The 26,566-nt window shown below is 38.2% G+C and overlaps 1 protein-coding gene and 1 long non-coding RNA gene across 2 annotated transcripts in view; one reads left to right on the forward strand and one right to left on the reverse strand.

Annotated features, from left to right (window-relative positions):
- Positions 1-453: 453 nt before the first annotated feature.
- LOC113034972 (uncharacterized) overlaps positions 454-26,566 on the reverse strand; it is a 31,102-nt gene continuing 4,989 nt past the window's right edge. The window contains exons 3-4 of the mRNA XM_026190183.2: positions 21,835-21,956; positions 454-5,416 (exon numbers count right to left, since the gene is read on the reverse strand). Of these exons, the coding sequence (XP_026045968.1) occupies positions 5,264-5,416; positions 21,835-21,956 (275 nt within the window). The 3' untranslated portion in view covers positions 454-5,263. The remainder of the gene's footprint in view (positions 5,417-21,834; positions 21,957-26,566) is intronic.
- Positions 15,362-16,984, forward strand: LOC145419683 (uncharacterized). Its single transcript, XR_013900996.1, has 3 exons — positions 15,362-15,419; positions 15,856-16,021; positions 16,686-16,984. It is a non-coding gene; the product is annotated as an uncharacterized LOC145419683 (long non-coding RNA).

A 26,566-nucleotide genomic window follows, 5' to 3' on the forward strand; every position in this document is an offset into this window, starting at 1 on the left:
TCTCATAAAAATAAAATATATTTGCTAATAAAATATATTTTACTTCTATAATTTCTTTTCTGAAAGATGTACATAAAGAGATTTTATATGCTTCACTTAGATGTTTCACTAATACTTCCAAATAAAGTGAGCATATTGGATGTGTGTGGATGTGATATAAAAGCCTTCAGCTGAGTATGGCAAACAAGTATCTCTCAAAGTCATAGTCTTTATGCATAAAATTCAGCTGCAAATGGGCTACTGGGGAAAAATAGGGGGATTCTGTTTTCTTTTAAAAAAGAAAATGTACACATGACTGCCTCAAACAAAGTCTGACCTTTACATTGGTTACACATTCACAGTTGTTCATATTAACAACTAAATTTTATTTAAATAAACAACTTTCTATAACCAAACATATGCAAATTAGAATAAAAAGATGGTTTGTATTGACAAATAATCACACTGCTCTGATTTTTTGATTAAATTGAATGTAAAAAGCTTTATTTTAAATTGAAGCAATAATTACATGTTCAGTGTACAGTTACAATATTAACAAAAGACAAATTTGCTACAATTTTACTGGGTCATTTGGAATTGTTTGTCTCAGTTCTTGCACAAACAACCTCCATCCAAGAGATGCATTTCTGTACAGCACTTTCAGCAAAAGCAAAATAAACCGCTATGTCTCTGGGTCCACTATACTGTGTGTTTTATCTTTTTAACAATTCCACTGATTTTTTTATTTTTATCTTATTTTCCTGTCATGAGAATAGTCTTAATAGTCTGGCTTCTTTTGGCATATCTGTTAAACATTTCATAAAATGCCTATGGATAAATGTACTATGTAATTTTTCCATGTAAATAATATGAGTGGAAAAGGTGTTCGTCACACCTTCAAAAACCAGAACATTTCAACCAGGGTTTAGAACCACCTTAAATTCCAAACAAAGGCAGACTGATGCAAACTGAAGTTTTCATAAATCTAAAAGTTGTAATCACAAACTCTGAAGGTATCGCCTATAATTGTTGGCATCAACATGTATGCATCACTGGACCTCAACTGTATTTATTCATTCATAAAAAAGCCTTTGCTATTCCCAAACAAAACAAAACTCAAGACAACAAACAGAAACAGGGGAGATTTTAACTTCTCAGCCTATGCAATTTCAATTCTGGAGTATAGTGGATAATAATTTTGCTGTTGATTTCCCACCTAGGTTATTGTCTAGCCTGCCCGTCTAGTCTTTGATTCAGCTGCAAATATGTTTACCTTTCAGCAGCCCAAACGTGCCATAAATTATGCCAGTCTACTAAGGAATGCCTCAAAAAGAACATGTTGAGGGTTATGGATTTGATTAACCATGAAAGGTCATATAAAACAACCCAAATATGATCCCATTTAAAAGTTATGGGGGGGATTAGAAAAGTGCAGCAATATCAGTAAAACCCTTAAAAACTTTTGCAACTTTAGACATTTAGCAAGGACAGTTATAACAATTATACAAAACACCTGCTAAAAATGATTTCTGCCGAAGGGGACCAAGACCAACGGTGACTCTCTTTCTCCACACATCATTACATCTGTTCATGCTTTTGTCAAATTCATGATTGAAAAATTCTTGTCATGTCGACCACCTTTATCAGTCGGCACTGAAGATATGCCAAAAAAGCTAACAACTTGCAACTTGCTTTTTCACATAACTGTATGTAGATAATAGCTGTTATCTTAAAGCCCCAAAGAGCACAGCACAATATGCGAACGCAGCCTGAGCAGGGTTAAAGCGAGTCAGTAAAACCCTGAATGTAATACAAGTGTTTCTGTGCTCTAACACCTACAAATGATAGGCGGAGAATCTGCACATTGCCAGGTTTCCATATCAGTTTCATAAGCCGTTAATTCATCTTTCAGTTTCCTCCCTGCCATGCTCTTCTCTCACACTCCAGCTGTAATACAGTACTTCAAAATGAGGTTGTAGGTTTCACATGGCACGATATCAAAAATCAACACGCAGTTACAGCGATCTCAGTGTCACAGCAGAGACAAAAGCAAAAGCACTTAGGTTTGGTGCACATGAACACACACCTGGAACGTGTTCAATTCCAAACAGAGACAAATCAGAAAGGTTACATGGTATGCAATACATTACTCCAACAGGAAAAGATAGAACAAAGAGGAAATACAACCAGAAACAGAAAGTAGTGTAAAACAGCTTTTGCGTTTTCTGTTTAGGTTGCGCTGTGGCAGTTTTGCTAACATAAGTGGACAAATGTGGTTCTCGGAAATAAACAATACATTGGTAAGAGCTCTTTGTGGTTTTCTGTGGTTATGTTACATCTCTTTGTATCTTTTAATGTATTTTTTATGGCCATTAATGTCTCTTTGTTGCGATTTTTTATTTTAATCTTGTACCAATAAGCCAGATGTGTACGGTGATGTTTATATGACAAATATAATCTATATGACACTGCTGTCAGAAGTGGATTTTTAACAATACACGTACAGATTATTCTAATGACTTTATCCACTACAAGTAATGCTAAATATCTTTAGATAACGCCTGCAAAACCTTCAATTAGTGACCAGTCCTAAACCATCTCATCATATCATAGGAGAAAGCTTGAAAATGATTACTTATAGCTGATGAATAGCTATTAAAATGTAAGATTACACAGCTGACAGAGTAGCTGAAATTCTTATGTAGCAGTGATAAATACCAGCACATTAATGTATCAGTGATTTTCAGTGGTGTTGACACAACTGTGCAAACGTACATTTGATTATTGCTGTGTTACAACAAACTTTTGGGCTAACCTCACAGGGAGTCGTCAACAGTGATTGAACTACGTTAATTCTGAAGTTTTAAATCAAACACATGTATCACACATAATAGCACAGTACATCTCCAAGGTTGCTCACAGGGGCATAAAAGATACTTCCCTATTTTTGTTTGTGCCATGCTTAAACAAACATGCACACTAGGCAATGTCATTTTATTATTATTGGTACCGATCAAGTTAACGTATATTATGTCAATGAATTTGGGAATATTCAACTTGTACCATTCAAACCAACATGGAAAACACGAGGTGTACACAAATATAATTGGTCAGTGTTCACATTGGACCTTTGAAATACAGTGTTTAATGCTTACTACTCCAACCAAACCTAGTCAGTCTGCTTGCTTGGTAAAGTTTGTCAGAAAAGTTCAAGGAGTTGGCTGTGCACCATGCTTTAAAGGAGGTAGGGATGTTGTGATTATTCTCAAAAAAGCCAGTTAAACAGAGCGGGAATTCTATCTTTGTGTCTTTTTCTCTAATTTTCATGAATCAGAACATAAGAAGTATTGGTTGATTTGGTTTCGCACCTCCAATAAACTGTAGTGCACAGTTGATTCCTTCAACTTTCCTAGTAGAAGCATGCACTTTTGGTATTATAAAGTGCTTCGGTTAAATGTATTTTTGCATAATCCATTGACACCACATTATATTCAGATAGCAAACAATGTTCAAAGTCAAGAAAATGGACTGATTTATATTTACCCTCAACATTCAAATGGGAGTAAATTCTGATATTTGTAAACACAGACAAGTGTACTCAGTTGTTTGTATTTACTTCAGATTTAATCAGGATTAAGTGGTAACATTTATTTTTTCGTAACATAACCCAATATCTATTTTTTTAAGGATCATGAATTCTTACATTATAACACAACAAAGGTTTTCATTGGCATCAAGAGTTCAAAGATACAAATACATGTTTTTAATCTGAAGCCTCTATTTCCGCTGTTCGCTAATCACTTAGTTATTTAAGAGTCTTTGACTTGCACTATTCAATGTTTGGTGTTTGTCCAAAACTCAAACGAACTATTTAATGACCTGGCAAGCGTATGGAGACTTGGCCAGGTCTGAATCACTGTGCTAATATACGGATATCGTGACCTTGTCAAGAAACCATTGCACTCTGCCTGCTAATGGTAAAACCAGATGCTTAACGAAGAAGGTGGAAGACAGTAATGGTTGATTAGTTTAAATTTAAAGGTTGCATAATGCATAAACAAGACACTGTGAAATGACACTATTTAATAGTTTTGTTGTTCACTTTGTTCATCAACACCACTCTGCTAACTGGATTTCAACTTAGTAACAATTCCTCCAATTTTGTTATTAAACAAAAATGGAACACTCACATTCAGATTTTGGTTATTAACACACTCTTTTTCTTTGCTTTAATGCTGAATACAAAATGACCAAAGAGGAAAACTGTTATTGCATTTTGATGTCATCTTGTAGGAAGCCATGTACACAGATAGTATTTGGTGGTATAACCCATTTTTGAGTTCTCTAGTGGAGATTGGAAGACTTGTATCTACTACTGCAGGAAGTTGGTTCAATATCATCTTGTGTTATGATTAAGGGTTTTTTGATAAAGTCTAAAAGATGCAGATGGTAAAATCTACTTGGGTGGGCTCAGTTCATTATCAGGTTGTGCTGTATATTATGTACCAATTGTTGTTAAAGTAGTCATGAAACACAGTGATAAAACATCAATTTTGCAGTTTTAGAAGACAACAAATTTCTATGCTATATATGTTTAGAAAACAAATGAAGATTCATACAGATGTCTCCTGCTATATATCAGTAACTTAAAAGTACCTTTTAAGGGATAATAATCCAGATTATAGATTCAAGAAAAACATAATACCCAATTCATTTGAGTTCTAAAATGCTGGTGTGCTGTCAATCTGCCACAAGTATTTTTAAAAACATGTTGGATACTGATGCAAGTCTGGTCCGGCTGATTCCTACAGAGGTCCTGAGTCTGCTGCATGATGGCAATGAATGTGATGCAGGTGCAATTCCAAACCAAAGTCATCCATTTTGACAGATATTTTGACCTGGGGAGAACATTATCTTTGTACAAAAAAAAAATTGTATGGAAAGCTAGCGAAGTAAACGAGAAACTGTTCAAGGCACATTTGAATTTCCATAGGCGTCATTTTGCAGAGGCATATTAAGGTATTGCGACTGCCCCTGCCCACAAAGAATTGCAAAATCTTGCCTCTTTGGTAGCATCACAAAATCTTTGAGGCCATGACGGAAAAACATTGGTGCAAACACAAAAAAGGATTAGAGTTCCAGGAGACAAAAGCAGTCTTTTTTGCAAATGGAAAAGCAGAGAGTAGAGGCTAAAAACGAGTTCCCCCCCCAAAAAACGTAGATCCAAAAACAGTTAGTAAAAAAATGCTACATCTGCCGGGTTTCTAGGTCTACCACTCTCATTTTAAACCTGGGTGTCCTGGGTGTTTGTATTGCCTTGTATCCAAATCCATCGCCCAATCAGTATCAGCAGTAGGCCTACACAGATAAGGGTGACAGGCTCCTGGTGGATATGAGGCACTATGTTCGGCAGGAGAACAACCGGTCTAGGTGCCCTCTGGAACAGAAAGAACAGAGAGAAGAAGAGATATTTTAGTTAATGACAGTTATGCTTCATAGAATACACATGTGACTGCATTAAAATGTAACAAAAACCCAGTTATTGAAACAAAAGCTAACTCCTTGTTCTTACTAGAATATCTTGTTGTATATATGTGGGCTTATATAAAATCAACCCAATGCTCCATGAGTTGGTTAACAAGTCTGGTGTTACTTAACTTTGCTTCTTACTGAGTTATTTGACAACAACAACTCTGTTTGACATGTCTTAAATATTCACTTGAGAGCTTCTTGATGTGGAACTATAGACTAATCATTGTCTAATCAAGACAAAAAGGTAAGTATTTTAGGGTGAGGGTGCTTGATGCTAATCCTTGTGCAAGTAATTACCAAGAAAGTATTTATTGTATGCAGTTTTATATGCCTAAACTTAATAAAACGGTTAAACTGTTTTATTTAACAACATGTACAGTAAAAAAAAAATTATATCTACATGAAGAATTTGCATTAGCATTTGCATAGTGTGTTGCCATATCGCAAAATGTTCTGAGTGTGCAGTGATGTAGATCTAAAGCTCATGTAAACACCCTGTGATCACTTGACGTTTTAAATCAAAGGGGCAGACACCTACTGTATGTTTACGTCTACAGGAAGCATGTAAGTATAGTTCTCAACATCCTGCCACAACTCTCTTTTTACTCTCTCCATCTCCCGGTGTGAGTGCATTTTTGAATGTACGTGTTTATATAATAATAATAATGGATTGGATTTATATAGCGCTTTTCAAGGCACCCAAAGCGCTTTACAATGCCACTATTCATTCACTCTCACATTCACACACTGGTGGAGGCAGCTACAGTTGTAGCCACAGCTGCCCTTGGGCAGACTGACAGAGGCGAGGCTGCCATATCGCGCCATCGGCCCCTCCGGCCAACACCAGTAGGCGGTAGGGTAAGGACACAACGACCAGGACAGAGAGCCCGGGGATCGAACCGGCGACCTTCCGGTTACAGATACGCTTCCCAACCCCCTGAGCCACGGTCACCCCATATATGTATATGTCTTCTTATATTTTGGGTTCGTATGAAAGCTTCTGATCTTTCAAGTTCTGACTTTTTTAAAATCTTGTTTTATATGTTGCATGACAGCAGAATTTATACAGTTGATCACACTCTGAGAATATTAACTACCTTTACATGAGAGCATACATACACATTCCCAGAACAAGGAATGTGGTACTGTAACAAAAGCTGTCACAGTCCTTTCACTCCAGCACACTTTTAATTAACAGTAGCTAACCTGAAAGTTTGCTGCAGCCGATATTAGCAGCACTTCCAAAGCCCCATCTACTGCCCAATGCTGCCTGATAAACTTCATGTTACCATTTGAGAAAAGCCCACAGCAGATGTCAAACATTAATGCTGTATGTATTCTACAGTGACAATGAAATGGTTCAGTACAAGAATGTATTAAAATGGTAATTTAATGTTGCACTTCCATACAGTGGTGGAAAACCAAGCAAGATACAAAGATGTGAAACAGGAAAACCTCTAAGGTTAAGCTTAGGAAATGCCTGATACAGCAAGTGCCGAAATGCCAAGCACAACTGAAGATGATTGGTTTGATATAATCTGAGCACAGAAGATGTTTTAACAAACACATATTATGCAAACTGTTAAAATAATAAAATAAATAAATAAATACTAATGAAATTAGATATATTTGTCTTCTGTTACTGTTACATTTCATAGAGTTTCTCAACTTTTTTGTGAATGAGGGTGTGCTACTGTACTCCTAATTAGTTAATTGCTTTATAAACTGTTCAGTCAACTCTGCTAAAAAGAGAATTGTCAATACAGCGAGTAAATTAAGTACTGAACATGTCACCAATTTTCTATGTATTTCTAAATGTGCTGTTGAACACATGAAGAAAGGGAGGCGTAACAAAGCATGCAAAGTCATGACACCAGCTGAAATCTATTAGTAATTAGAAAGCAATCCTGCCAATTTTTGCAAATTAAAATCAGCTGCTTCAGTCCCAACTGATTGGCCTATAAAAAGGTCTCATTCCCAGGTGTTACACAAGAAACTGCTTGTGATTGATAAAGTTACTGAGCAGACCATTGTAGCCTTGATGGTGCTGGTTACAAAAGAATTTCTAAACTACTGAAGGGTCCAGTGAGCACTGTTGGGGCCATAATGTGGAGTTGGAAAGAACATAATTTCACTGTGACGACCACAACCAGGTGCTCCCAGCAAGAAGAATGAAAAGAGTTATCAGAAGTGTTATTTAAGAGCTAAGGAACATATGTGGGGAGCTACAGGAAGATCTGAAATCAGCAGGTACAATTGTTTCAAAGACAAAACAATAAGTAATGCATTCAGCCGCCATGGCCTGTGTGCTCGTACACCACGCGAGACTCTATTGCTGAAGAATAAGCATGTTGAAGCATGTTTAAAGTTTGCTGAACAACATTAAGACAAGCCTGTGAAATACTGGGAGAATGTAGTCTGGTCAGATGAAACCAACATTAAACTCTTTGGATGCCGTAATACACACCACGTTTGGAGAAAATAGGGCACTGGATATCAACCCCAAAACAATTTCACATAACTGAAGTTTAGAGGTGGGAGCACCATGGTGTGGGGCTGTTTTTCAGCATACGGCACTGGCACGTAATTGAAGGAAGGTGGAATGGAAAAATGTACCAGGATATTGTGATTAAAAAAATCTGCAGCAATCTACCAGGATGATGATGATGATGATGATGATGTTGAAATGAGGGTGGACCTTTTTAGAAGGAAGATCGTCCCAAACACACTGCCAGGGAAACTCTCAGTTGTTATCAGGGATTCCCAGGGAATGGCTCACAGTAGTCCAATTCCTTGGAATCGTTATTTTGCCTGCCTATTGATCCCGCTTATCGGTTCTTGCAGTCTCGTTACATTTAGCTGATTTTAGTTTGTGTGTAGGAGGAAAATAGTGTTGCAGTCTGCAGCATAGATATAGACATTACTTTTTCTTTTTTTTTTATTGCACAAGGATGAGAGTGTGATGGTAAAGTGGAAACCGCTCCAGGACAGAAACAACTGCATTATACTTTTAACATAAGTTTGGCTCTTTGCAGGCACCTGTACAGACGGCATGCTAACGCTAAGCTAGCCAAGAGCCCAGGGTGATGTTAAAGCTGAGTAAATGCGGACCCCTGCACAGCACCGTGATAAAGTGAGCCATCATTTGTGGTGAAATCAGCCACACGTAAGCTCACACGTGTCTTCATTTGGATAGAGATTTGTGCTGGTGTGTAGGGCTGTAGCCTCAGGTTAATGCTGTTACATGGTAATTATGACACCTTTTAGAAATACATTTCCTTAGGAAACTGGTGATGTGTTCAATACTTATTTTAATAATAATAATAATAATAATAATAATAATAATAATAATAATAATAATAATGGATACTTTATTGATCCCCATACTTGCTGTAGCTCCAGTGACACATTCAAGCATTATCACAATGTCAAGCTGAATTTGCTCAAATTTTCTTTTTCAAATCATTAAAAAATAAAAGTTGAAGCAAACAAGCTGAAAGCTGAGTCTGGTTGGATTTTGGGTGCCCAGTCCTCTTGTCTGCATGTTATAACAGAAATCACCTGCCTTGTTTCACACTGTGCCCCTCAGCTGTGTCTATTTGTAACTCCTTGCCTCAGTCATCTAGATACACTTGGCAGGCTGTTGACTGAAACAGGTGTTTTCTTTTCTGTACAGTAACCCTGCAGCTGATCGCTCAGTGTCTTGGCCTCAGTCCATTTCTTCAGCAGCAGGAAGAGTAACTTTTCAGTAATAATCTCCCTGGTCAGTAGAACAGGAACACATCCTCAGGGTGGATGCTCAAAAAAAACCTCTCTCCAGAAACAACAAGGTTCCTGTTACTGTGGAAGGGGATCCCCACAATGAAAATTATGTAGTAACTTGTGTACACAGAAAGCCATTTTAGACAACAACAACAGAGACTTTAGCTACTTCACTCAGACACAATGTTGTGCAAGTTACTGAATGTATTTTCTTCACCCACTTTAAACCTATTTTAAGAATAAAACACCTGAGTAACTGAATCCTCTCTTATATAATTAACAGCTGGAAATTACAGCCACAACTACCCGGAGTAGCTAACAGTGGATGGTTTTGGTTGAAATGCAGCTTTCAGGTGTGAGTTTTAATGAGTTCCGTACAAAATGTTTGCTTAAACTGCCATACATGAATAATTTAAAGAGCAGCTAAGGAATTTACAAGGGTAGGAAGAATCTTTTTTTCTTTTCCCTCACGTTGTGGCATTAAGCCTTTCAGATTTAGCCCGGATGGACAGACTGTGCAACATCATCCAGATATCCGCTGGCACAAAATAATGCTGCCTGCCCCAGGCCACACTGTACTCTGAAAAACAGGATCTTTACAGATGCAACAGGGATATAAAAGCTGTGTGGTTTAATTTGAAAAGTGAGCCAAAAGCCACAGAAGCCTCTAATGCCAGAGGAGGAAACAGGTGAGGGGAACACTAGTTAACCCTGAAATGAATCACAATGTGCTTCTAATTCCACATCTGACTAAACAAAGAAGCAAGTTAGATGACCAAAGAGCTAGCAGAATGCTTATTTGAAGAAGACATGACCCTGATTTTTTACACTGAAACAGTTATGGCAGGTGAAGGTAATGGGGTATAGCTTGTCAACCGTAGGGTTAGTTCTGGCAGGCAAATCACGGGTACCAGCTGATAACATTCCTAGAGCTAATCTCATACAGGTTGGTGTGCCATTTAAGATATCTATGCATATAGTTTCTGTAGTTGGGGTGGCTGTAGCTCAGCAGGTAATCTGCTAATCGGAAGGTTGCTAGTTTAATCCCTGGTTGCTCTAGTTTGTGTGCCAAATATCCGACAAGATATTAAGAGCCTGGATTGTTGGAACACCCAAGTTGCTCTCCATCCAATGCATCCTTTGTGAATGTTTCTTAGATAGGAAGCACGTGTATAGAAAAAGGTGCTTATGCGAATGAGACAAGTTATATCAAGTGCTTTGACCCCTTAGGTACTGTAGAAAAGTGCTATAAAAGAACTGATCCATTTGCCACTTACATCCCAGCTAATGCTCTCCCCACTTGAGGCTTTCCCTGTGTGGGTATAGAAGGGTGGGAAGGCCACAGAACATAGCAGTGGTGCCAAATATAAATTGCTGTAGATGGAAATAACAATCCCACTTTACTAACATCTCCTGACAGAAATGCTCTCAAATGGTAACGGCAATCTGGAGACAATCGCTTGGAAGGTGTTAACATTATATCTGTTAAATATTATCCTGTTAGCATTGTGGTGCTAGCATTTGGGTTCAAGTACCCTTGTGAATAGCTTCACAGAGCTGGTGGGACTGAAGACTAAGTTTTATTATCTGTCAGTGGTTTAAATCAAATTCACCATGACAGAGGGGAAAAAAAATTGCACATCTGGAAAAACATCTTATTCTGACAGGACATGTGATACTTTTTCTTCCTTTGTGGATTTTTCCTCCAGTAATCATCACTTTATGAACTTTTTAACTTTAAATCAACAATTCAGCTACACCAGTGTAGGAAGTAGCCGATCACCGGCAGAGAGTCAATACAGTAAGACTGATTTCTCTAAGGCTCAGTTTCCCTGAATGTCATCAGGGGACTGTTGTATTTGGCAGCAAAGTGAAGAGTAAATTCTCCACATGTTGATTTTTTTGGCAATTTAGTTTCATCTCCGCAACCTGAACGTCTGCCATTACTATATATCAAGACTCTTGTCTTGAGTGAAGTTAATACCCATTAATTCAGCCTCCCCTTTCATTTGGCATCAAAAATTGGCGTCTCACATCACACATTACCATTAGAGCTTTGCCTTTGTTTATAGTAGAATATTACACTGGATTTCAACCCGAATAAGAACTTTTGTAAAAGCAATAAAGAGTTGCAATTTTCCTTCGGCAGCTTATTTTCTCTAGGCCTTCAGAGATGTTATTATACCTTCTTGTTATGGAAACAGTGAGATTATTATTATTATTGTTAATTTGCTTGCAGCAATGTTTATCATGTTGCACATTAGAGACTTGTCTCTCCTCAAAGCAGCGTTGGAACACAGACACAAGGTTTGTGGGTTTTTGTTTTGTTTTTTTTGCTTTAGTTGGCAGCGTTTCTGCGCTCTTTCGTCACCTCACCAACCACTGTAATGATTTGACTGTCATGATGGTCTTCAGCTTGCAGAGTAAGGGAAGGGCTCCTGTTGGCAGATGTATGGGTCTCATGACGCAAAGCAATCTTACTGAAAGCTTTTTTCATTATAACGTTTTATTTAATGGTCCATTGATGTCTAGATACTATTATAATATATTAGCTGTTTTTGGTACACTGAAGAACATGGGTTATGTGGTTTATCAAAACCAGTGCAATGAAAAACAGGGAAGCTCAATAGGAACTGCTTGGATTCACAGCATGTGAATTTATTCCAAATTAAGGATTTGGATTAATTTCATATCCTGATCAAAAAGGCCAAAATGCCACTTCTGAATGACCTTCCAAATCACAGTATGTGCTGATCTATAGTCATGCTTGGCTGCAAATGAAAGCTGAGAAACTATGAATGACAACATAACAGGAGGATGTGGTGTACCTGAGAGGAGCCTGTATGCAGACTATCTAAAACCACCTCTCATTGTTATCAAATTAACTGCATCTAAGCTATAATTAGAACTGGACTAATAATACTTTATTTGATAACATGCATGCTGGAAGTTTCTTTACTTCATAGATTTCAAAGAAATAGTCTGCCGTTTTGGCAAACAGACTTGTTTGCTTTCTTGCTGGCAGTTTGATGAGAAGATCTCAGTGTCATGTCCATGCTTTGAGTATGAGAGCAGAACGTTTTTAGCTTTGCTTATGATAAAGAACAGCAAACAGTGCTTTACAATATCACACATTAACATGTTTTAACTACTTTCTTTTGCTGTTTTAACATTACTGTAAATCCAGGGATAAACCAATAAACATCTTAAATCAGAAACACTGTGTATAGGGTTGATCTGTTACTCTGGACGATTGGTTGTATTTCACAGTCAGTATAAGAGGTTTGAATTGCACTGCAATCAGAAGCAGATGTATTCCTTTAGCTGACAAACTGCGGGCCGAGAGACTGACATGAAGCCAAAACCAGTTTCCCAAAAAACGTTTCATTTTCAAGCTTACTGTATACCTCAGGATTACAGAAAGGAAACACGCACATGCACACCCAGACACACATTGGTAATTCTCTAATAGTTTCCTCATTTGAACTCTTACCTCAAATAACCTCATCCTTCATCTGAGAATAGAAAACCTGCTGCCACAAATCATTTTCCTGCTGTCACTGCAACTCTGCAGGCTCCTAACAAGTAATTCAAACAGCACGTGCAAACACACGAAGGTACCGTGTACAGTGCATGCATTTTCCCGCACACACCCACAGTAATTGCTAGCGGGATGTAACAGCAGGCAAAGTGTGACAAAGATGCCAAAGGACGAAAAGCCAAACTTTCACAAAAACAGATTCAGAAAGGCAGGAAGTCAGCCAATCATCGGCAATTCACCAGTCAGGCATTTAATCAGTAAAAAAACAGAATTCAGCCCATCAGTCAAACAAGATGATACAATTCATCTACTTAGAGATAAAACAGTTTATCACAATTACTGCAGATTCTTTCATGTTTGCACAGTGAATTATTTTGGTCTGTTTGTTTTGGGAAGCCACAGGTAAATGAATCCTTTACTGTTAACATCGTGCCTTTCTGCCAGTTTTAGAGCACTAAAGGAGATTTGAAGTCGAAGATTCCCCACTGGCTTTTGAATGCAGCATATTTAAAAACCTTTGCAGTGTTACCATGACACTGAGAAATATTAAAAGTTGACAAGATGCACTTTGGATCCAGGAATCTAAAAATTGTGGATGCAAAAGGTGATGCGAATGAAAAGACAGCCAAGTTGTGCGCATTCTGCAAGTGATTGTTTCTGCCCAAAGTCTTTGAAGACAGACATCTCTGATGCAAGGGTTTTTAAGTTTCTCATCTTTCTATCTTGCTCTTCTTCTTGCCTCGTTCCTTTCACAGTGGAAACATTGAGTCAGCCACTTCCAAAGAGCTCGTGTGATTTTATTTGGTTACCACAACTTACTATGCTGCTTCTCAAAAATAGCTTTCAAAACAAGGCTACACTTTCAACCACACACATACACACACTGATGCACACAATGCAAAATGACTCAGGTTTTGCTACATTATTTTTCTATCTACTATTACCATCTCTGTGGTGTCTGTGCCACTTTGAATTAAAGTGTTTTTCTTTTCTTTTTCAGTTGTCTCTCTTTTTTTTTTTAAAAAAAGCTTTAAAACAAAAATATGCCATGGGTCTTACATGCATGCTATAGCTTCACTTAATCACATACCATTGCTAAAATAAATGTAAAATTTAAGTTCTGAATGCAAAAGTACTGCAACCAAGTATTAACAAGTTCCTGTTCCTGTAAAAGATGTCTTTACTGTCAGCTTGAACATCTACTCATTGATCTTGCACAATCTGTCCAAACTGACATTCATAGAGTTGCACTGGGAAATATGCATAATAACGGCTACAAATACTTGCATAACAATGCCCAACTCTTGCTACTGAGTTGAAAGATTTAATTTTTTTTCTGTGTACTTTTTCTGTGTGTACTTGAATAATGGGTGAAAGGTTGGGGTGTTCTGAATACCATTCTTTTGAGGGCTTTAGAGAGGTGGTGGTATTCAGAAACAAATAGTTACCATAACATTAATTCACCATTGTCGCTATATTTACAAGTAAAATTATTCCTCTGAGAGAAAGCTCGAAGCACCAGATTGGGTGAACATCACAGTGATGCAGTTCTCTGCTATCTCACTCGAGAAACGGAGGGAAAGCTGTGCTAGCATTGACCTAGAGATTTTATGTTATCCTGAGTGGGGTAAATATTGATAAAAGGCCATGATAAGTTGCCAAATCTTGCAGTAATAAAGTAAACTGAGGTGTGGTGTTGACTGCCATGACTGAGAGAAATAGGTGATTATGCATTTATAAAGATTTATATTGGAAACCTGAAATTAGTCAATATTTCAAATGAGTCAATAGTGAAATATTTGAAGCCCCCAAATAGAAAAAAAATGTATTGATGCTGAAATAACTTTCCTCTCTCAGTGACTACTGTCCTAGTTTCTTTGAAACTTTGAGACATCAAAGTTCCTTCCGTTACAATAGCTGACAGCAGAAATTGATAATGGTGTTTAAGTTCAGAAAACGCCTTTAACAAAACAACTGTTCAGCTAGCAGGCCATAAACAGGCAGAACCTACGGCAGGCACTGTGTAGTCACAGAAACAGGCAAACCTAGATGGTTAAGCAAGGGTTAAAAATATTGTCCTGCCCTTTGTCTTTCATACACACTCAATCACTCTCTCACACACACACAAATACAAGCAGCCAGCCAGTGACACCCAACTGGTCCAGAGTGTTCCTCAGAGTTATTTCTGTCTTCAGGACAAAGGCTTGTACCTCTTACTGAAAGACAGTGTGTGTTGGGAGTTTCTGTAAGCGTGTGTGTGTGTGTGTGTGTGTGTGTGTGTGTGTGTGTGTGTGTGTGTGTGTGTGTGTGTGTGTTTGGACAGGATAATTAGACCTTGTGCTTTGCTCCCTTAGAGTTCTGTAACCGCAGGTTTGAGCCATAATGAATCTACACTGTCACGGACACTGGGCTGTCGCACCACACACACACACACACAAACACACATGGGCATGGACACCATTTTGGGCATGTTCACAGAAGTCTGAAAACAAACATGCACACATTGTGTAAATGTTTGACAGAGAGAGAGAGACAGATATAAAGACAGGGAGGAAGAGAGAGAGAGATTGGATGGATTAACTGAGGGCAAAGGAGAAAAAGCTAAGTGTGTGGAAGATTACTAAAAAAACAAATGCTTACTCATTACATTTGAGATTATACACTGCTGCATATGTTTTCCAGCAAAATAATTAACCACTATAATATAGTATGGTTGCATGGTATGTTACAGTAGTAAGTGCTTTTCAAACTTCTCAGGCAGTAAAGTGAACTAAACCCAGAGTCTGTGTCAGTGTAGCGTCTCTGTGAGTCACTCTGCAGTCTGAAGTGAGGCAGACTGTTTCTTATCCTTCAGGCATCTCTTAGGCTTCAGGCAATGAAGTCGAATAAAGCTCTTCTGTCAACCTTAGCAATGCTGGCAGCTAAGTGTTCAAAAGTAATGTGATACGGGCTGATAATAATGTTTTTCATTTTGAAGCTAAAAACATAATAAATTCCCCTATTAAGTATAAAATTTTGTTAACTGGATCCTGTTTTCATAGATATTTCAAGACACCTTTGGATCAGTGACTCGCAATCCTAAATTGAGGAGTGCCAAAGAAGCAGGGTTGCGAGATGAATCTAAACAGGGTGGTTGGATGTGTCATTAGTTTTCCTGATCATAACCCAGAGGTCTGGACAGCTTCAAGCTCAACTGTTGACCTGGTGGTAAGAGTTTATGTTCATTCTAATCTTTCTTATAACTGTTATAATGTTTCACACATGACCAGAAACGTAATTCTAATAACTATAGAAGAAAAGAGCATATCAGCAAAGTCACATAAGGATAGATCATCTTGGAACCGTGATTTACCAAATGTGACAATCCGTGTACCAAATTTTGTGGCATTGTAATTAAAAACTGTTTGGAAATTTTGGTAAAAAAACAAACAAAATGTCAGCATTTTAGATCCGCTGGAAGAAAAGTTAGAGGCCCATCAACATTAGTAGAAATCATTCTCTGTGGAGCACGTAAATGTGCAGAAAAGAAGACTGATAATTTGATCTTATATTTTTAGATGGTTTTATTGGATCAGTAGAGATCCAAAAATGTATGTGAAATAATGCAACTTGAAGAAATGCTCACAGCCGGCTTGGCATTTTTGAGTTAAGGAAGCTGGAAGTGAAAACTGTTTTAGTTTTAAGGAGCAACAGGTCAAAAGGGTGTAGGGTTGCAGGCAGTCACACCACATGCTTTAATCACCTCAGTTCAACCCTTGTCTAGCCCGGCTGTACTGGAGCCAGATGATTCATCATTTACTGCTGTGTCGGTTTGATTACGGTGTAAAGTTCGTGGCAGTGCTGAAGACTTCTTATATTTTCTTGTATTCAGAAATCTTCCTAAAGTTCAACTCTCCAGGTCACTTCAAGGATGCAGTCCCACCAGGATATCTCAACGCAGACACAGCCACTCACAAACACTCAGATAAGACATAAGAAACCTGAGGGATGTGAGAGAACATCTGTTGAGAATTTGCTTTCTGAATTACACGAGAATGGAGTGCCATTTGAGTTCACCGGGTTGAACAGGTGACTCATAATGCAATAAGGCTATTTTAGAGCCTGCATGTCTTCCCCCTGCTCTCTCCCAGCTTTCCTGTCATAATAAAGGCTTTAAAAAAACCATAAAAAGAATGCTAAATGTAAAACTTCAATATTTGAAGTGGTAATAATTCACATTATTCAGATAGATGGATTTAATTATCTTTAAAAAATGTCTTGTTGCTGACCTTCTGAAAATGTAAGTATTTTGAGTGACCAGTAGGACGTACTATGAAGCATGCTCAACATAGCCAGGATTTCTTTGTATCAGCTGGCTTGAAAAAGTCTAAAATCTAGTCAGAGAAAACTGGTATCACAATGGTGGTTATCGGATTTGTTTGTTAACTCGGGCTTTCTGCTTTAGGCTCTTAGTGCGCTCACATAAAGCAAAGCTTCTGATGGGTCATTTGACTCTTCTGCGCAAAATAGATCAACTGAGCACGAGGTGCTACAAGAGGAACGGGTGATAGATATCTATAAAGAACAGAAATAATATAACAGTAAAATACAACCCTGCAGCTGCAAAGTAGACAAGAGAATTACGCTGCAGAAAATCATTAATTTTATGAATTAATTGTCATCACAAACTCACAGTGGTAGAAAAATATATCAACATGAGTTCATATGTTTATTTTACTTCTTGGTGCACTCAGATGTTTATTTCTAATGTTGAAACTTAATGCTTTTAAGGTTGATCAGTGTACTCTTATTTCAGCTACTGTTCTGTTTCATAAAGATGCATCGACAGATAGCCCGATCTTTTTGTAAACCGCATATTTCTTGTAAGACTGCTTTCATACTCTCATCCTTGCAAAACTGCAAGATAACTATGATTAAAAACTGGAAAAAAGATCTCTGACAATCATTTCTCACCAGTTTCACTGAAACTTGAGCAGTTTCTCTTTCACTGTTTATTACAGCTGAATTTCCTTTTCCTTTTTGTAGTTACCATCATATTACACTGAAATCTGTATGACCTGAGGTTTTGTAATTGCATGCAATTTTTTAAATTAGCTATAGCTCAAGTAGATTAAACAGCACTTCACTCACGATGACCTCCTTGTATGCTTTCTTTAGTGGATAAAATCCAGACATCAGAAGTGTGCCTGTGTCGCAGTCCTGGTTTTTGGAAACTAGAGCTAATCAAAATGCGCACTGTTGTCTCAATATGTGGGATGAAAGGCGAGGGATTAAAACTGTGCAATCACCCATAAAGTGAGAAACCTGGTCAACCTTATGTGTAACCACACATGTGCATTTATACACTGCAGCATCAACACCTGGCAAGAGAACAAGGAACAAGTCTCCACGTTCCTCTTTTCTCCGTCTCATTATTGTTCTACAGCAAGAACAAACACACCTGCACTTACTTTCTGGATGATTCTGCAACCACGTTCACAGATGATTTCCCACTAAGACACACTGGAAAAAAAACACACACGCGCACACCTATCTCTTCCTGTCTTCCACAGCAGTGCGATAGTGTGACAAGGTGTTGAGTCACAGCCTTAACTCATTTTGTTCTCACATGTATCCAGCCTCTTTGTGTTTAAGTTTGTTTCGAAGCCGTTGAGGCCATGGCAGGCTCACGCCACTGACGCTTATCACGTACTAAATCCCAGCTCGTGGGACTGTTCACATATGGACTAAATTAAATACTTTCCCCGACGTTAGTGCACTGAGTTGTAATACTGTAATCTGTTAAGCTCTTGAGTTCAACCAGTCTCACCTACCTTAGTGAAAACAGCATAGTGACATTATATTTTATTAAGGCAGATGGAGTTAATTCATCAAAAAAAAAAACAAATAAAGGTAAATGAAGGCTTTCACTTTATCTCGTTAGCACTTACATTACAGGCTGGGTGCTGACATATTGTTTGGTGATGCTGGCTATAAAACTAAAGGGGCTGGAGGCCACTGTTCATGAGGAAGTACTTTTTGTATTATGTATGTTTCAGATGTTTATCCATCCATTCGCTTCCGCTTATCCTTTTCAGGGTCGCGGGGGGTGCTGGAGCCTATCCCAGCTGTCATAGGGCGAGAGGCGGGGTACACCCTGGACAGGTCGCCAGTCTGTCGCAGGGCTAACACATAGGGACAGACAACCATTCGCATTCACATTCACTCCCACATTCACAGCTAGTGGCAATTTGGATTATCCAATTAACCTATCCCCACAAGCTGCATGTCTTTGGACGGTGGGAGGAAGCCGGAGTACCCGGAGGGAACCCACGCAAACACGGGGAGAACATGCAAACTCCACACAGAAAGACCCCAGCCTGATGGTGGAATTGAACTCAGGACCTTCTTGCTGTGTGGCTACCCACTGTGCCACCGTGCTGCCTTGTTTCAGATGTTATGAAACAAAAACTACAACATGGGTGTGTCAAGGCTATATACAGTCTGTCTTTTACCACAAGCACTGCATATTCCTTCATTCAACTATAAATCTCCACACATGTGTGGCATTAATATATGACTTAATGAACCGATCAGTCTTACTAAAGTGGGCTATAGTAAGCTAATACTTTTGAGGAACATATAGAATCAGTCCCACAAACTACAGGTCACTTTAACATCAGTAATTTAAAATGTTGATTAAACTGACTGATCGAAAAGTCAGTGTGTTTATTTCTTTAAGAGCAAAAAAACCCCTCCCAAACTGATAGTTATATCATAAAGGTATCTACATGCAATAGAACTAACATAGCCTTTACTTTTTTTAACATTAAAAAATGCAACTTTATGTCACTTACATATATGTAAAAGTAAACTATATTCTGCCTCATTGGGTATCGCATCCTGAGCTCCTTTGTTTGGGCCTTTAATCAGTCACAGTGCCTTACGTTTAACGTTTGACCTTCCTGTGCAAGCTACGTAAGCTTCAGTGCTTCAGTGCAACTGCCAGTTAGCCGAGTAGATTAGGGTGAACGATCACAATGTCAGGACAGTGGATAACATCCCCAGCCTATTTCTTTGTAAGTTTGTTAAGTTACCTAACACACATGCGCTCACTTTCTGGTTGGTTCTGCAATCAAGATAACGGAGGCACTAAAATACACACACGTTCCAAACTTGTGTGACAAGGTGCTGAGTCAGAGCCTGTACTCTGCTTTCCTCACCATCTTCAGCACTGAATAATGGAAATTGCTCACAGAGGATGTGAGAAACACCAGCTTTTTTACTGCTTTTTTACTGAAAACATTCCAAAATCATGACTCCCGTAGCTGAGTAACTGTATGGTCAGTGATTACAGCACTGGCTAATTTAGGTTTGTTTAGTGTGTGGGGGAGGAAACCTAAACATTAGAATGCTGAGAAATATTAACAAATGTTGAAAAATAATTTTTTAATCATTGATTTCTACATTTGTGCTTGTTTATATTACTAATGCATTAGCAGTTTACACGGCTGAATCTCTAATACGTAAGCACAGGGTCACTAGAGATCAGATATATGAGTTGGTTAGGAAAAAATGCAGAAGCAAAGTTGCAGAAAAGGTTCACTCTATTCCTGTTTGCAGCTCATTAGTTACACAGACAAAAAAAACACTCAGTGAGTGAAGCAGATTTCTCATGCATCAAAAGACTCGAATGGAGACTTGCAGCTTTGTAACTGTTAAGCTTTTGACACTGAGGGAGTGTTTTAAGCTCCTTACTGAGATATAATAGGCCTGTCATGCATTTTTCTTGACTTCTATTTTTTAACCCATTTCTGTGATGAGATTAAAGTGAATTTAAACTAGATCATGTTTTCTCCTCGCTTCCTCTCTGTCTTCCCAAAGCTCCAGTCAGCTCTTTGATAGAGGAGTAAATAAAGCCGGAGTGATGCAATATGCCGAAATATTGCCAAGGAAAAGGAGCCAAGAGGAAATTAAGTCTGATTACAACTTCACAACTGCACCATTCACAGGATTTATACTCCCAAGAATAATATGAACGTCTCTTTAGCAGAGCAATAGTCAGAATACTGCAACTGCAATCTCATGGAACAAGTACCGAAGCAAGCAAGGTGATAGGAATTTTCTTAAACCTGTATTTTTTGTGTGTGATTTGGCCTAAAGGGTATATAGTAGGAAGTTTCAAGAATACTGTAACTGAGAGGCTAGAGCAGCATAGCATGCAGAAAATATTTAACATCTCAAATGCGATATATATTAATAAACTGAAAAAGCTCTGATGAATTTCACCTTCGGCATTTACAAATACATCTATGTAACATATGTGTTTTCGTGTGCTGCATAATGAACTTCTTTCACTCTCCCCACATTAAAAGGTCAATTTGTATCACAAGGTTTATTTTTGTTTCTTTTCAACTTCTGTAAACATTGCTTTCCTCTCTCTACGCTTAACCTATCCATCACCTGCTCCTGCACTGTTGAGGTTTTTCTATTATTAGGCTGTTTTCCTGTTTTTTGGTATGTTTTTTAACTACAGTGGTAACTGTGGCATCTGGATTTTCTGCAGATTCAGGCTGTCTGTTCGTGTAATACTTTGATCACAGGTCTTTTTATTTTTATCAACCAAAGCAGAGTGGAAATGACCAGCTGCTAAGAGACTCTGATCACACACACACACATTTTGTCCAGTTTTTTTTTTTTCCTTTCTTGTTTCCTGCCCTGCTGAACATGTGGTTCATTTCAGCAGCATCCAGCTGCAAATCTGGATTCACAGAGAAACACTGAATGAAAAAGGCAATTTTCCAACAGCCTATATATTTTTGAGTTGCTGAGATGAGATGATTTGGCAAAAGTCGTTTATATCCTTTAGTTAATGGCAGTCTTGTCTGTCAGCTGATCAGCTTCACTACCACAGCTGCAGGGTGTTCAGCCTTCTGGTCAAGAGATGTAAAAATGTATCCTGCTGCAGGCTGGTTTTAACACACATATGACTTCTTTCTCTCTCTCACGCACACACAGAAATAGTGTCAGTGATCACTAACCCTTTGCAATAGGAGATGATTATACTCGTCTCCTATTCGTCTGAGCTGTTGTCCGAATGTCTCTGCCTGCATGTCCCCTGCTGCGTTTTGCTGCCACGTCCTAGAGGGGCTGGGTGACGGATCTGCAACACAAAGTAAAAAGAAAACATGCCATCTTTGCATATGATGATCAGGTAAACAACTGTTATACATCCTGCGTGTCAGTTCCAGGGTGCAACAGCATTAACTCACATGATCTTTCATTACATTTCTGAAGAGGTTAAATGCTCAAAACTTAACCACCGAGACAAAATATGTGTTTATTTATGCTTCATATAAGTGAAGCATAACCAAAAAGTATTTGGAGCTTTATTTGTGGTTAGGGGTTCAGACTTGAAAACACTGTGAAACTTCAGCACAAAGATATTTGAAATATGACTTGTAAGATTAAGAGAAACCACAAAGGAACACAGAAACCGAGCGCATGTATTTACATAGCTTTACATACGAGGTGTTTCAAAATGGCGGCTCTCTGATCGTAACTTATGTTAACAATAGGTTGCCCAGAAAGAAAATAAAGTCCTTTTGGGGATCACCGGGCACATGGCTCAGACTGTGGTTACACCAAATTCACTGCAGCCAAGCTAAGTTCCTTTGAACTTGATTCACTTGTTGATATTGAATCTTTAAAAAAAAAACATGAACAGATGTAACAGAAAAGCACTGTAACTCAAACCTTCATCGTTTTTTTTTTGTTGTTGTTGTTGTTGTTGTTTTGGAGAAAATCATATGTGATGTGCATGTTCGGCTTTCCCGCCAATCCATGACTGCTTTTATCAAAAAAACACACCAATAAACTCCTTTTAATGGTAAAATTTTGAAGAAACTATACGACAGACAAAGAAGAAAAACAATCAGAGTGTGATTCATAAAGTGAGACTCCTTTGGTTTTGACCCAGTTCAGTTTATTTGATGTTATAATCGATGCATGCTCACAGTGACATAATAAAAACCCCAGAGGAGATGTAAATCAGGGTACTTATTCAACGAGGTGAGACAGAATAGGTAAATGACAAACATATTTGTTAATTATTAACAGTAGAGAAGGTTATCAGACACATTTAGTGCACTTTGAGTGCTTCATGGTGTTACAGTTGCCAGCTGACCAGGATGAGGAAAAGTGCGAGTGCGTTCATGTGTCAGTGCGCGTGAATGTGTGTTTTCGTGGTTAATCTGTTAGATTTTCAGTCTGAACTACAATACGATTATGAAAGGCTCTGACCTCTTACCGATCTCCGCTTATGACTCATGCACGCCATTATGAAACCCAGACTTAATATTTCTCACATCCTCTGATATTGACGAGACCAATACAGCAATCAATCCATCAAGCTGCTGACTGCAGCATCAGCAAGAGGGATTTTAATGGCGATATGGGCAAGGAGCTGAGTAATCACTGAATCTCACTGATTTATTCGGGTTTGGAAGCTACGAACGGTGCAGGTAGGCGATGCCAGGATGCTCAAGACATCAAATAATGAATTTTAAAACACAAAACAAGAACTCCTATGAAGTTTTGCATATGTTACTTGTTTCCTCCTTTCAAAGATTTCTGTACTGACGTCCAAGATGCTTTTAAGTAACACTGCATGTACTTAGCGGGTTAAATACTGTATCATGCACGAGGACTTACTTTATCAGGATGTTCCTTTGACAATGACCACAATAACCAAAACGACAGTTATACATAGTATACATGATGATACTGATTTTGTATAGGAGCAGTTCTAAGACATCAACCTGGCTGCTGTAATGCAATCTGCTGACAACCGATTTTGGCTCATAATCCACAGTTTGCTCATGCCGAAGGGCATTCAGTTAAAAAGCAAAAAACAAATGCCAGCAAACAGTCGCATCTTAGGTCAAAAGAGTACCAGAGTAACCTGAATAAATAGTGAATTCCTCTAACAGACAGTAAGTCGGCTTTGTGCAGCTCAGTAACTTGAATTTCAGCTAAAGTTTATTTGTAAGATCAAAGCCTCAGGCAAAATCTATCTTTGTTCCATCCAGCCCTGAGGTTGTATTATAATTAGACTGTGTTAAGGACAAAAACTCACAAGAGGCATCTGTTTTGCTCTAAAACTGAAGAAACCTGACTGCACTGCGAGTGTGATCTTCCTGCTGCTGCAGGAGGAAGTACTGCGATGTCGAGCAGCAACAACAAGATAAACAGATCTTCCTTAAGCCCCTGCACCATATCTAACACACAAACAAGTTAGCAATCTTGATAAGTGAGACTTTTGTGTGTGATTGGGGGGACAATGTGTAACTTATTGCACAAGTCAGTTTGTGTTTATTGGTCCTATCTTGCAAATGCAGTGGACTGATTGAGATGCAAGTTACTGTCTGCATCTTACAAAAGACCTGAAGCCTATTTTGGCTACTAAACACACATACTGAGTCCTTTTTTGAGTGGCTTACTTAATAAACAACACGTAACCACACACATGGACTGTTCTGTTTTGACTGCTATCTTGTCTGTCTGGCTTCAGTGAAAGAGAATAAAAGAGACACAAGGCAATCAGCAAAGCTACTCGCTGCTATTATGAAAAAGAATAGCGACACATACAAAGCAGAGAATATGCTCAGGTTTTCAGAAGTTTTATTTCAGCCTTAGGAGATTACTTTGATATTTACAAAAAAATAAAACCCCATTGTGTTTAGAAAAACAAATTGAAGGATTAAAGCTGAGATGTAAACAGAGAGGGTTAGACTGTAATGTAACGTAACCGCACAATTTTACCAGTCTGAGCAAAACAAATAGGTTTATTCTCATTAAGATGACAGAACAGCATTATTCCATAGAAGATTTATTTGCCTTCCACTGCAGCAACACTGTGAAGGCATTTACTCTGTTAGTACTTTTATCTGGTTTTTTTTTTTTTTTTTGCCAAGTTTTAACCTCCTGGCAAAATTTTGTTTGTTACCAAGCAACAGGATGGGCAACTTTAGCCAACAGCATCACAGCTAAAAGTATGAGCCTTCTGTTTTTAAGCTGTGCTGATGTAAACAAGACAACTGGAGCACTATTTTAGACCAGTGATGCTGGAGGTGGCAGTTCTTTCATTTCTGTTTGGGATTGAAATAAACAGAAAACAATAAAAATAGGATCCAGGCTGTGATAACCGATAAAAACATTTTGGGGAATCCCTCAATGTATGCTCAAAACCGTTGGTCATAAAATTGCTGTGGGAGTATACACTAAATATTTAACGTTTAATGAGCATCTAAATACAACGGTGGCACGAATGATTTGTAATGAGTTTGTGGTATAGAGATTAAAAAATAATATTGGCACAACATTTTAATGTCCACATTTGAAAATGTGTTTATATGATGATATAATCTAAGATCATAACTTGCACTTCCTGTTTTATAATATTTAAAACTTTATCTGCTTTCATCTTTTATTATGGCAATTTGAATTTCATTTTAAGCTCTTTGGATAAGTTAAACAGCTTCTACTTCTACTTTAGTATCAACTGAACATTCTAATTAACAGCTAACTGACATGTATTTAGTTACTTTACACCTCAATCGATATATTAATTCCATAAAAAGGGAAATACATAAATTCTTAGTAACAACCTGCTAGCATCCTGAAGGCCTCAAATACTGCTGTTACCGGTATGTTTGCAGAGGACATATGGATAAAGGTACTAGCAATAAGGGCCTCAATCCACACTCATCAGATATGCTATATGAACAAAAGTACCAGGCCACCTACTCAGTACACCTGCTGGAGCTGCTCGGCCATGGAAACCCATGCCGTGAAGCTCTGCAGTTATTGAGTCAGCAAAGAGTTGGTGACTTTTACACACTATGCACCACTGCCTTTGGTGACCCTGCTATGTAACTTTATGTGGCTGAATTGCTGTGGTTCCTGCACGCTTTCACTTTGCAATAATACCACTTACAGCTGATCATGCAATATCTAGGAGGGAAGACATTTCAAACTGACTTGTAGAGGTGGCATCAACGTAAGCTCTTTAAAACGATTCATTCTTTCACAAATGTTTGTAAAAGCAGGCTACATGGTTTGGTTAGGTGCATGCTTTTGTGCACCTGTACCAATGAGACAGAAAACACCTGGATTCAAAGATTAAGAGGTGTGGTCCAATACTTTTAGTGTCACATTTAAACACACTCGGTAAGCCTTATGTTTCAGCATACTAAATTAATGTTGAGAAGGGACAAAGTTCTTCATCTTTAACTCAGTGTAACCGAGTACTTTTGATGCCTAAACCTAACCAACAAGAGTCCAACACCAAATGGACACCTTTTCTGCAACAACAGCAGCATCTGAGGAGCAACAGTATTTCACACTGTGGAATGGTATAACCTGAGTCTGCATCAATGCTGATGGAGGCTAAAGTATGACACGAAATTGGTGCAGTTTGGAGAATCAACATGTAGTTCAGCTTATACACATTTTTTTTTAGCAGAATGCAACCCTAGACTATCTAAAACACAACCTGACCTTAACCTTAGTTTATGAATCCTAGAACTGAGCATGTTCTTTGTCAACTTCTGCAATATAATGGGTGAGAGGTGGATCTGACTGTGAAACCCGGGGACACCACATGCTCACTGTCATCCACACTTATGATTGACTTATTATTTATAATCAATAAGATTATCCAGGATGAACACTTTTCTTTTTTACTCCAGTAATGACAGTTTACAAAAACTA

The sequence above is a fragment of the Astatotilapia calliptera genome, chromosome 13 (genome assembly GCF_964374335.1).
Source record: "Astatotilapia calliptera chromosome 13, fAstCal68.1, whole genome shotgun sequence".
In the NCBI taxonomy this organism is placed as follows: Eukaryota; Metazoa; Chordata; class Actinopteri; order Cichliformes; family Cichlidae; genus Astatotilapia; species Astatotilapia calliptera.